Raw genomic sequence first — 12,170 nt, forward strand, 5'->3', positions numbered from 1 at the left:
GAATGAAGATTAGCCGAAGTAAAACAGAATATATGTGCGTGAATGAGAAGGGTGGAGGGGGAAGTGTGAGGCTACAGGGAGAAGAGATAGCGAGGGTGGACGACTTCAAATATTTAGGGTCAACAATCCAGAGCAATGGTGAGTGTGGTAAGGAAGTGAATAAAAGGGTCCAAGCAGGTTGGAACAGCTGGCGAAAGGTGTCTGGTGTGTTATGTGACAGAAGATTCTCTGCTAGGATGAAGGGCAAAGTTTACAAAACAGTGGTGAGGCCGGCCATGATGTACGGATTAGAGACGGTGGCACTGAAGAAACAACAGGAAGCATAACTTGAGGTGGCAGAAATGAAGATGTTGAGGTACTCGCTCGGAGTGAGCAGGTTGGATAGGATTAGAAATTAGCTCATTAGAGGGACAGCCAAAGTTGGATGTTTTGGAGACAAGATTCGAGAGAGCAGACTTCGATGGTTTGGACATGTTCAGAGGCGAGAGAGTTAGTATATTGGGAGAAGGATGCTGAGGATAAAGCTCCCAGGCAAAAGAGCGAGAGGAAGACCAGAAGGTTTATGGATGTGGTGAGGGAAGACATGAGGGCAGTTGTGGTTCGAGAGGAAGATGCAGGAGATAGGCTAAGATGGCTAAAGACGACACGCTGTGGCGACCCCTAACGGGACAAGCCGAAAGGAAAAGAAGAAGAAGAGGACAAACCTGGATCAAGAAAGGATGAGAAAACAATCTGTGTTGAATTTTTTTCCCCCAACTCATGTCATGGTAAGTTGGTAAGATCAGATTCCAAGATTTTAGCCCTAATATTGGCCCAATTACAATTGTAACGGATTTCCCAAACGTTCTTGCAGTTTGACATGAACACAACCAATGATTTGGCCGTATCATACACTACAACGCCAAAATGAGAATTCTAGGATCTTTGATTTTTTTCCCCCCATCTTCCTTGTAGTATGAAAAATCAATGACAAATCTCCGACAGCGCAGCTTGACCTCAACCTGCATATTGTGACCCATGCTTTGCCCCGCGTGTTTGCTGTTGTCAACATTTATTCACACACACAAACCAATGGCTACTGAAGCTTTAGAGCATGATCTGACAAAATCCACAACCATTTATGCTACCACTAGCTTCGTGCTGCGTATATTTTGTTGGCTGTTCGCAAGCCGTAAGATTACACATATCTTCCGTTAAATACACTGTAATTCTATATTGTTTTCCATTCAGTCAGACCAATAAGATTGTTGGCAACTTGTGGATTCATAAATGTGACCTGATGAATTTTCACCATGATATTGTGTTCGAATGTAAGAAGGTACTTACGTCAACTGGCTTTCCCAAAATGGACGCTACAAATGAGCACATCTTTTTCAGAAACTCTTCGGGGAATGAGTTTGCTGGTAAATTGCTCTGCAAGTCAACAAATGGCATATTTTTCCTTTTGCGGGAAACGACTGATCGAAGACGTCCTGTCCACTCAGTACAAGTGTTTTTGTTGGCAGTGTAGCAATCTCCATGCAGCACTCTGTAATATAGGTAACGCATTGAGCGGTGAATGATACGTCGAGTTCACCTGCATATTGGAGGTGGAAACAACGATCGAGAAGTGCCTCAATTATTTGCTGCTTGGAAATATGCCAAACGTCGAAGACAGATCTTATGCGATGACCTTTCACAGGTAAGACTGAACGATTACTTGATTGATTTGGGGGTTTTCAAATTGAATGTGATAACTTTGTAGCCAGCCTTTTAAGTTTCGTATGTAGGCTAGATTACGACGTCATATGAGTTGTTTACACGTGACGTCACCCGTTTTACTGCCTCGGGTAAAAAGATGACGGCGGCCATTTTATTTCCCTCAGTTCGTTACTCTACATTGAGAAGAGCTTTTAAAAAGATACCTTTTTGTGGTGCCGTGGGTTGCTCAAACAGACCTGAGGTGAACAAAGATGTTAGTTCTTCAAAATGCCTAAAGTTATCAGTAGTCAAGGTATGAAACGCGAATTCTCACTGAGCAGAGACTAAGGTTATGGAAAAAGTCTCTTAGTCGCAACCAGAAACAGAAACAGATGATGCTACGACTAAGAGCTAGCGTTGCTAGCTGGAAATCCTAGGGAGCCATAGGTTTAATTTCAGACATTGTAGTAAATCGTGAGCACAGATTGGTGGTCATGTGGTAGGCTATTATGTTGCCTGGGTCGATGGAATTGGAGGTTTTACTTCTTCCAGGATGATGACGTCAGCGTGATTTGCTTGGCTCGCCTGAGCCGTACAGGCAGCTGCTGCCTATCTTAAAGGGGAAATCCAGTGCTCTGCGAACAGTGTATCCATAGGTCATGTAATATGTACCCTATTTTGACAATGTGATGTTCAATCCTCTCTCATTTCATAGTGTTTTGAGAAGATTTTTATCGCCAATGACGAATTTTCAGGGGCGCTGCCATTTTGGCAAGTCACATGATCTACGTGGCCGTATGTGACGTGTACTGTGGCGTTCCAAACGCTGGATTACATGGGACAGCATTATGCCCAGAGCAGACTTCTCGGATTTATCCTCATCTGATGAAGAAATAGCAGTTTCGGTTGATCGGGAAGACAGAGGAATACCCCCACACAGATTTGAACCTGTGGCTGTAATTAACAAGGTTCGCATGCGGCCCTAGAAGTCCCTAAAAACCCCTAAATTTCCGAAGGTGCATTTAGGGGCCCCTAAAAGTCCTTAAAATTCACCGAAAAACGGTCAAGCCCTTAAAAAGGTCTTACATTTAAAAAAATCAAAGGGAGGACCTCTACCGCCAAAATTCTCCCAGAAAAAAAAACATCTTTTTAAAAAAAAAAATATATATATATAGATCCGTCTGGCGTCCAAAACAGCCGGAAATTGTCAACAGAAGTCACTCTGTGTTGACAACTAGTCGCCATCTTGTCGTCGATATTCCATTTTTTGTTTCCGTGAGTAGCCATTTCACTTCATCTTCGTTATGAAGCAGCGTAGTTCTTTGATCGATCCAACTTGTATCATGGGGAAGTGGATTTTTCAAGATGCTTGGGTTAAAAGTACTGAGTTTGGGAGCTGGGTTCGTCGAGATCCAAAAGTTCTATGCCATGCCACATGTTCTATTGCCATCAGTGCAAACAGTTACCAGCTTGGAAAGATGGGCGTCAAAACACTGGAGTCGCACCGGAAAAACAGGAGACACGCTTATTTGGCGAAGACTGTCTCATCTTCCGTTCTTATGAATCTGTTTCAGTCAAAATATCAAGATAGTGAAGCATCAACTTCAGGGAGTGGTACTGGTAGTGCATGTTCACCTACAGTTGTCCAGTCATCGACTTCAACCAGCCAGAAGTCAGGCTTTATGAACGTACTTCAATACACGAAAATGGACTCATTAAAGGCAGAGATCGTGTGGACTTTAAAAGTGATCTGCAACCATTACAGTTCCAAATCTTGTGAAAATAATTCAAAAGTGTTTGCAGTCATGTTTCCAGACATTGCTAAAAACTACCCCAGTAGGGAAAGGAAGACTTCGTACCTGGCTACATTTGGCATTGCTGCCCACCTTTCATTTCTCCTGAGGAAGAAAGTGAAGGCTGAATCAGAGTATGTCCTCCTCTTTGATGAGTTGTCATGATCCTGCCGGTCCAGCCCTGGTTGTGTGAGTGCCTGCGTGGCTGCGCTGATTGGGAGGCGCACACCTGCGCCTCATGCTGGCTGATTGGCCCTGGTATGTATAGGACCATGGGGGAAAAACTGGTCCGGCGCCAGGTTGTTGCGGTTCATGCCCCGTTCCAGCACTCCCGTATCTCTGATCGTATTCCCGTGTGTACCGATCTCCGCCTGTTCTCCGACCGAACCCGTAAGCCTGACTCCTTTGACACTTCTGCCTTCCTTGATCGATCTCCCGTGTACCGACTCCTGCCTGCCCGCGGACCTCTCTACGCCCGACGTCCTGACTACCGCTGCTGCACCTGACTGCCTGCCCGATCCCCGACCGTGAAACAAACGTTTTTCTTGAATTGTATCTGGGTCTCCCGACTCCTGCATTTGGGTTCTACCTCCGTTTCGATGGGTCGTGACAGAACAATCTGGCCAAAACAGGACCCAGAAGGAAAGGCGAAAGGTAGACCGACTGCCGGAGGACCAAGCCTGTCCGATCCGGGTAGGCTCCATGACGTCCTCCGCTTCTGTGTCATATGCTCCGCTGACGAGCTATGAATACATCCCGGCCACGACCTGTCCAGCATCTCAGTATTTTTGACTCTGATATTTCGGACTATGAGGAGGACCTTGATTTATATGACCGGCTGCCTGACTACGACTCAGATTATTTCGATTATGAATCTCTTCCTCCGATCTTTAATCCCAGTTTGTTTCACCTCCCCACGTCTCCAGCTCCCGAGTGTCTTCGCCCGGTAGGTCCGAGTTCCCTAATCCGTTTGTGGGAACCCACTTGGCCATCTACCCGGGACCTCCTCGTGGCGGCCAGAGGAGACGCCCAGGCCGGGCGCTCCCTTGTGCCTCCTGCTGCGCGGCAACAAAGACCCCGTCCTCGTCCACCCACTCCTGACCGGCAACAGTTAAACCGGCAGACCCGCAGCTGGTGGCGAAGCTTCCAACCCAGAGGGAGGAGGGGCCGCCAAATCATGACGTGTTTACCGCAATATGCGGGCGGAGTTAGAGCAGCAGCGCGCCGAACTGCCAGCTCTCATGGCCCATATCTGGCAAGGATTAGCGAACCAGCTGAGCTATGCTGACATCGCAGTAGGAACGGACCCGCTACCAAGCAAGGCTCATGTCGCTGTCGCAACGGATCCGCCCCCGAGACGCGCCCACGTTGCAGTTTCAACGGACTCGTTGCTGACTTATGCTCACGCGGCAGTGGCAACTGATCCGCTCCCGAGACACGCCCACGTTGCAGTTTTAACTGACTCTCTGCCTCCTCTCGTTCACGCTGAAGTGGTAACTGATCCGCTACCAAGCCAAGCGCACATTGCAGTGGGAACAAATCCGCCACCTAGCCACGCCCACACCGTGGTTTTGGTTGTTTCACTGCAGGTTCACGCTGCGGTGGCCACTAATCCCCTGCCGAGCAGAGCTCACGTGGCAGTGGAGACCGATCGCCGCAGCCTCACGTTGCTGTCCAAGAGGTGGCGACGTCTCCGCAGCCGCTTCTCGTCCATGTCTGGGAGTACCGGTGGCGACTGTTCCGCGGCCACTCCACGCTCCTGCTTCGTCGGCGACTGGTCCGCGGTCGCCCCCCGCTCCTGCTTCTACGGCGAATGGCACGCACGCACGTTCCCGTCCAAGAGGTGGTGATGGCTCCGCCGCCTCACATTCCCGTCCAAGAGGTGGCAATGGTGCCGCCGCCTCACGTTGGTGTCCAGCAGACGGCGGCGAGAGTTCCCCAGCCGCCTCACGTTCCCGTCCAGGAGGTGGTGATGGCTCCGCCGCCGCCTCACCGCCACCTCACGTTGCTGTCCAGCAGACGGCGGCGAAGGTTCCCCAGCCGCCTCACGTTCCTGTCCAGGAGCAGGCGGCGACCGGTCCCCGGCTGCCCCCTGTTCCTGCTTCGTTGGTGACGGGTCCACGGTCGGCTCCCGTTCCTGCTTCGTCGCCTGAGTGGCACACGGTCGACAGCAACACAGGATGGCGATGGCTCATAGATAATAGAAAAGATGACCACCCGCCGCATGTTGCAGACCGGAAGCTGCGGTCTACACATCCTCCATAATGAATTTCCAATGGATTGCGAGGCAGGTGGATGGGGGGTGGAAGATTTTCTGTCCAGCCTTGTTTCGCGATGCACCTACCAGGCGCGAGGACTTTAAGCAAGTCACTGGATCCAACACTCTCCCTCTCATGTTCTGCAAGCACAGATGGCTTGAAAACATGAATGTGTCAGAGAGAGCCATCATCCTGATGACACACATACGAGATTATTGCGAGGCAGCAAGGACGACGAAGGTGACCTGCCCAACCAACAGCTCCTTCACTGTTGTTCAGAAAGCAGCACAGGACCCCATCTTTGTTGCAAAGCTTCACTTCTTTCTCATGTGCAGAAGGCTGGTGGAACCATTCCTGGAATTGTACCAGACTGACAAGCCTATGCTTCCCTTCATCGCAAAGGACATGGGCACCCTCATCAAGACTCTGATGGAAAAGTTCATCAAGCCTGAAGTCCTTAAAGAAAAGGCAGCCTCCTTCACCAGCCTTGTCAACATTAATGTGGGTGACAAGTCACACTGGGTGGATTTATCGAAAGTAGGGATAGGCTTTGCTGCTGAGAGACTGCTTCTGAAATCTGGCATTGCAACTGACCGCGTAAAGCAGGAATTTAGAATGACCTGCCAAACTTTCTTGGTAAACATGATGGAAAAGTTGCTAGAGAAGGCCCCCATCATATACAGTTTAGTCCGCCGACTAAGCTGGATGGACCCTCGGCAGATTGCCATGAAAGATGAGAAGGAGAACATCAAAAAATTCCAAAAAACCTTAAACATCATGGTGGATCACAGAAGGGTGGAGGAAACCAATTGCGACAGGATTCTGTTCCAGTATTCCAGACTGAGTGAAAAGATCCAAGAAGATAAGGAGATTAGGGTCGCTTTCTCTGATTTCAACATCTCTAAGGACAGGCTGGACACGCTCTTCCACTCCACTCTGCATCAGCAGGAAAGCGAGCAGTTCCAGGACCTATGGGGTGTCATAAAGCACCTGTTGCTCCTGTCCCATGGACAGGCATCTGTGGGAAGAGGCTTCTCCACAAACAAGGAGGTCACTGAGGACAACCTAAGCAAGGAGTCACTGATCGCTCTGAGGCAAATAGTGGAGGTGGTCCATTAATATGGAGGGCCTGACATGGTGCCTATCACAAAAATGCTGTTTTTGCTGCATCTTCTGCCAGAAGTATTTACGTCAAACATCTGGAGGAGGAAAAGAAGAAGAATGCATCAACACAGGCAGATAAGAGGAAGGCAGCTAAGGCAGAGATAGACAGCCTCAAAGTAAAAAAAGCCAGAATAGAGACTGACATATCTACGCTTATTGAGAGGGCTGACAGGCTGTGTGAGGCGGCAGAAGAAAAGAGGAATCTGAGGTTTATCACCGAGGCCAATGCACTCAGAGGCAGAGAAAAGGACAAGAGAGCCACTTTGACACCTCTGCAGTAATAGAGGAGGCACTTGGTAGGATCAATGAGCTAGAGTAAGGGTGCTGAGACAGACATCAGTAGAAGACATTTGTAAATATGTGTATATAGTTACAATTGTAGTTAGAATCTGTTTTTCTGTAGACTGTTATGTGAAGTAATTATGTGAAGACATTGACAATGGTCATATCAATGAGAACTACCAGAAGTGGCGACAGGTGATCTCTGTCACAGGTACTGAGGTACTGGAACCTTCGATGAACCAAGAATGGTTGATGGCACCATTGAGTGAGTCATTTTTCCTTACTCTTGATTTGCCATGATGGCACAAAATTTTTCGTGTCGGCCCTAAATTTTTTGTGTCAGCCCCCAAGAATGCCCTTAAAAAGCACTTAAATTTTTGGGTCAGACTGAGTATGAACCCTGATTTAATGTTGAATATTCGGATGGTTCTTCAGGCAGAATGACACGGAGTCTGACTACTCGGAGGGTGACACGCGGTAACCCTAACCCTAAGTACGTAAAAAAAGGCCCCCGGGAGCTCAGGGATGGCAGCCCCGGATGGTTCTTCGGACAGGAATGAGCCAAGCTTTCAGGTGGTCGAGGCCTTTAGCTAGGCTTCTGGGATGGCGGAGAGGCCTTCGGCCAAGCTTCGATGGTGGCGGAGACCTTTAGCCTAGCTACGGCATCTGGGGCTAACGGCCTCCATTCGCTTCGTTAGCCCCGGACACCCAGGCTAGGCTAAAGGCCTCCGCCGCCACCGAAGTTCGGCTAAAGGCTTCCCCGGACATCGAAGCTCAGCTCTCGGGCTTCCGCCAGAGCTCGTTGCCCACATTCGGTGGTGGCGGAGGCCATTAGCCTAGCTTATCTTAAGGCCTCCGCCACCTGAAAGCTCGGCTTGCTGCCCGCCGCTAAGCTCGCTCAGCAGACTCCGCGTCATACTGCCCGAAGAACCATCCGAATATTCAAGATTAATTACAGCCACAGGTTCAAATCTGTATGGAAGTATTCCTCCGTCTTCCCGATCAACTGATACTGTTCTTTCTTTATCAGATGAGGATAAATCCGAGAAATCAGCGCTGGGCATAATGGTGTTCCATGTAATCCAACGTTTGGAACGGCACGATACATGTCACACGCCCACATAGATCATGTGACTCGCAAAAATGGCATCGTCCCTGAAAATTCATAATTGTCGATAAAAATCTTCTCAAAAGACTATTAAATGAGAGAGGATTTAACATCACATTGTCAAAATAGGGTAATATTACATGACCTATGGATACACTGTTTGCTGTGTTTGGACACTGAGGACTATTTTGCTTTTATTGTACTTTCATTATTTGCTTAAATATGACCTTGTAAATTTAATCAACAAATAAAGTGTTGTCCATTTGCTAATCAGACAAGGATTTGTGTGGGTGAGGCGGGCGCAGTCTGCTGACGTGGAATGTTGGGTGAACCCTCCTCAACCTGAGTAATTTAAGTGAGACGGCGACAGGGTTAACGATTTTGCTGACCGGGAATGGACCAACGAACCTGGGAACAAGTTTGCGAGATTCCATCCGCAGCGGCAGATCTTTGATGGAGAGCCACACTCGCTGTCCCACCTTGAGCTCTGGTGCACCTCTCCTCCTGTCTGGCCGTTGGACTCCGGGTGATGGCCCGATGTCAGACTCGCCGAGGCGCCAATGAGGGCGCAGAATTCTTTCCAGGACCGGGCGACGAATTGTGGGCCTCTGTCCGAAACGATGTCCCGTGGGAACCCGTGGTAGCAAACGACCTCGTCTAACAACAACTGGGCAGTCTGCTTAGCTGATGGGATCTTCGGGGCCGGCACGAAGTGGACCATTTTCGAGGACCGGTCCACTATGGACAGAACCACTGTGTCCCCTTGGGTGGGCGGTAGCTCTGTGACGAAGTCCAGTGCGCTATGGGACCACGGACGGGAGGGAATGGACAGAGGCCACAGCTCTCCAACAGGCCGCAGACACCGGGCAGGCGTTGACGAACAATCTCACGTCCTTACTTAGGTTGGGCCACCAGAACCGTTGTCCGATTACAGAGCATGTCTTCGCCATACCATCTTGTTGGTGTGAGCCCAGTTGATGATGTCTCACTGCAGTGACAGCACGATGAAGAGGCGATCGGACGGACAACCAGCGGGGCCTGGCATCTCCCTCAGGGCCTCCTTCACCCGAGTCTCAACCGCCCAGGTGAAGCCGGATATGAAGCATGCCTCTGGTAGGATCAAGGCGGGCGCAGATTCCTCGCGATCCCCCTCGTGGATCCGCGGGAGAGCGTCAAGCTTGCCATTCTTGGAGCCTGGGCGGAAAGACAAGGTGAAATGGAAACGGGTTAAGAATAGGGCCCACCTTGCCTGACGGGCGTTCAGCCGCTTTGCGGTCCTCAGTTTGAGGTTCTTATGATCAGTGAGGACCACGAACGGGACTTGCGAACCCTCCAGCCAGTGCCACCACTCCTTCATTGCCGTCTTGACCGCCAGCAGCTCGTGGTCTCCTATGTCGAAATTCCGTTCTGCCGTGGTCAGCTTCTTTGACAGGAAGGCGCATGGGTGGGGCCTTCCGTCTTTGGGGTTCCTTTGAGATAAGATGGCTCCGATCCCTGAGTCCGATGCGTCTACCTCGACCACGAATTGGTGATCCGGGTCCGGCACTATAGGGATAGGTGCAGTGGTGAAACTTGCCTTGAGCTTATCAAAAGCCTCCTGACAGGTCCTGGTCCACTCGAAGGTGTTGTGTGGGGATGTAAGAGCGTGCAGAGGGGCGGCAACGGAACTTAAGTTTCGTATAAACTTCCTGTAGAAGTTCGCGAAGCCGATGAACCTCTGCACGTCCTTCCTGCTGGCAGGAGTGGGCCACTGCAGCACCGCGTCGACTTTCCCAGGATCCATTCATATCTCCCCCTCCGCCAGAATGAAGCCCATTAAGGACACAGAAGCTCGATGGTGAAAGGAGTGTTTATAGTGATGCTTCCCTTAACCGTCGAATACCCGAATGTATTGTGCAACCATGGTTATATAAATTGTTTTTCACTCACCTGTTTTTATATCTCACTTGTTTTTCTGGTCAAGACGTCTTGACCGTTTCACTCTCACTTGTTTTATCTCGTTCACATGCATATCTCACTTGTTTTTCGCATTCTATCTTGTTCAAAGACGAACATTGTTGTGGGATATCTTGACTGTTATGTTTCTCAGAGCCTGAAGGACACACTTAGGTGTCAATAGTAAATTGACTACAAACCTGCCCTTTTGCACGCAACTGAAAAGTATAATAGAAAGATGCAGAGTACAAACAGGTAGAGTCTGCTGCGGGTTTCGTACGGACGCCCAGCTGGTTGACAAAGCGGACCTCTACCTGGGTGACTGGCTCTCCACCTTCTCGGCATAGGTAAGGGGCTCATATGATTGATTTCACGCAATGTCAACTGTGTTTTGAGAACTTGCATTTGGTCGAAATAAATATGCCAGTTATTGAGGCTAATTAGCATTTGGGAATGTTGGTCTTTTGTTGAGTGTCGTCTTTGTCTCCTGAGCGCCGACCAGCACTGATCTTTTCAATAAAACAGATGGAATTCACATTTTTCCATCTTAACAAACAGCTGATGGTGCAACAGACGCTGGAACACCTCTCTAACCTGTCGGATGTGGGAGTTCAGGTCTGACGAAAAGATCAGGATGTCATCGAGGTACACAAATACATTTTTATTCAGAAACTCCTGAAGTCCGTCGTTGATAAAGTTCTGAAAGACGGCCGGGGCATTCATTAGTCCGAATGGCAGCACCAGATACTCATAATGTCCAGTGGGGGTGTTGAACGCCGTCTCCCATTCGTCTCCCTCCCGGATCCGCACCAGATGGTAAGCACTGCGCAGGTCCAACTTGGTGAAGATCCGGGCTCCCTGAAGAAGTTCAAATGCCGTAGCGATCAGAGGGAGATGATACCTGTTTTTAACTGTGATGTCATTAATTCCTCGGTAATCGATGCAGGGCCGTAGCGTAGTGTCCTTTTTCTTGACGAAGAACCCTGCACCGGCTGGTGAGGACGACGGGCGAATGAGACTGGCGGCCAGCAACACCTTGACGTACTCCCTCATGGCCTGGTGCTTCGGTCCTGTTCATGAAAATGATTTCCCTCTAGGAGGTGAAGTGCCTGGGAGAAGCCCAATGGCGCAGTCATATGGCAGATGCGGCGGCAGGGATTTCGCCTTAGTTTCCGAGAACACCTCCTTCAATTCATGATAGCAGGAGGGCACTGCGGCTAGCTCCGAGACGGTACTCAGTTCTTCTAGCCGTAGCAGCGCGACTTGGATCCCCCCGTCCTCCCGGGCAGCCAAGCACCGCTTGCGCCAATCATCGCCCCATGCCTTTATCTGACCCGTGGCCCAATCAATGTGCGGATTGTGATCTTTGAGCCACGGGCTCCCCAAGATAATGTCCCTGCTGCGTGCATTGAAAACGTAAAAGCTAATGTGTTCCGTGTGAGCGTCCGGAAAGCCCATTTGCAAAGTCTGTGTGCGGTGCGTTACCCAGCAGCGGAACTTGCCGTTAGCGGCGTTGGCGTTGCGGATCCACTGCGTAGGGAAGGTCGCTGCACCCAACGTCTCGACCACGCAGGGGTTAATCAGGTTCGCATCCGAACCGGAGTCGACGAACGCGGTCACAGTACATGAGCGGGAGTGTGTTCCCAAGGTGAGGTGAAGAAGCGACCGCCCTGACTCAGCCACGGTATACCGCACACTCACCGGAGTGGAGATCCTGAGGTTAGGGCACTTCGGTCGAACTGGGCAGTGGGCGATTAAGTGTCCTAGATGACCGCAGTAGAAACAGCGCCCCTCCTGTCGGCAGTGCAGACGCTCCTCCGGTGGTCCGTTGAGACCCTCCGCATGCATGGGCTCTGCCGTTGAGGGAAGAGTGGGCAGGCGGGAAGCGGTCGTACTGGGCACCTCCGTCTCTCGGTCACCGGTCATTGCGTCTATTTGCCCCTGCATGAC

General features: G+C 50.2%; 1 protein-coding gene and 1 long non-coding RNA gene across 11 annotated transcripts in view; one reads left to right on the forward strand and one right to left on the reverse strand.

The window, feature by feature from the left end:
- Positions 1–2,172, reverse strand: part of ddt (D-dopachrome tautomerase) — a 28,881-nt gene extending 26,709 nt beyond the window's left edge. For 2 of the 5 annotated variants that reach the window (XM_061830969.1, XM_061830968.1), the window contains exon 1: positions 1,327–1,739. In XM_061830969.1, the coding sequence (XP_061686953.1) occupies positions 1,327–1,548 (222 nt within the window). In that variant the 5' untranslated portion in view covers positions 1,549–1,739. Of the gene's footprint in view, positions 1–1,326; positions 1,802–1,904 lie in introns of those variants that run through there. The other 3 variants (XM_061830970.1, XM_061830971.1, XM_061830967.1) reach the window with 3 other exon arrangements.
- LOC133506635 (uncharacterized) overlaps positions 1,543–12,170 on the forward strand; it is a 44,493-nt gene continuing 33,865 nt past the window's right edge. For 4 of the 6 annotated variants that reach the window (XR_009796559.1, XR_009796563.1, XR_009796561.1 and 1 more), the window contains exon 1: positions 1,843–1,942. This is a non-coding gene — a long non-coding RNA (uncharacterized LOC133506635). Of the gene's footprint in view, positions 1,682–1,842; positions 1,943–12,170 lie in introns of those variants that run through there. The other 2 variants (XR_009796562.1, XR_009796564.1) reach the window with 2 other exon arrangements.

This window comes from Syngnathoides biaculeatus, chromosome 9 (genome assembly GCF_019802595.1).
Source record: "Syngnathoides biaculeatus isolate LvHL_M chromosome 9, ASM1980259v1, whole genome shotgun sequence".
Taxonomy (NCBI): domain Eukaryota; kingdom Metazoa; phylum Chordata; class Actinopteri; order Syngnathiformes; family Syngnathidae; genus Syngnathoides; species Syngnathoides biaculeatus.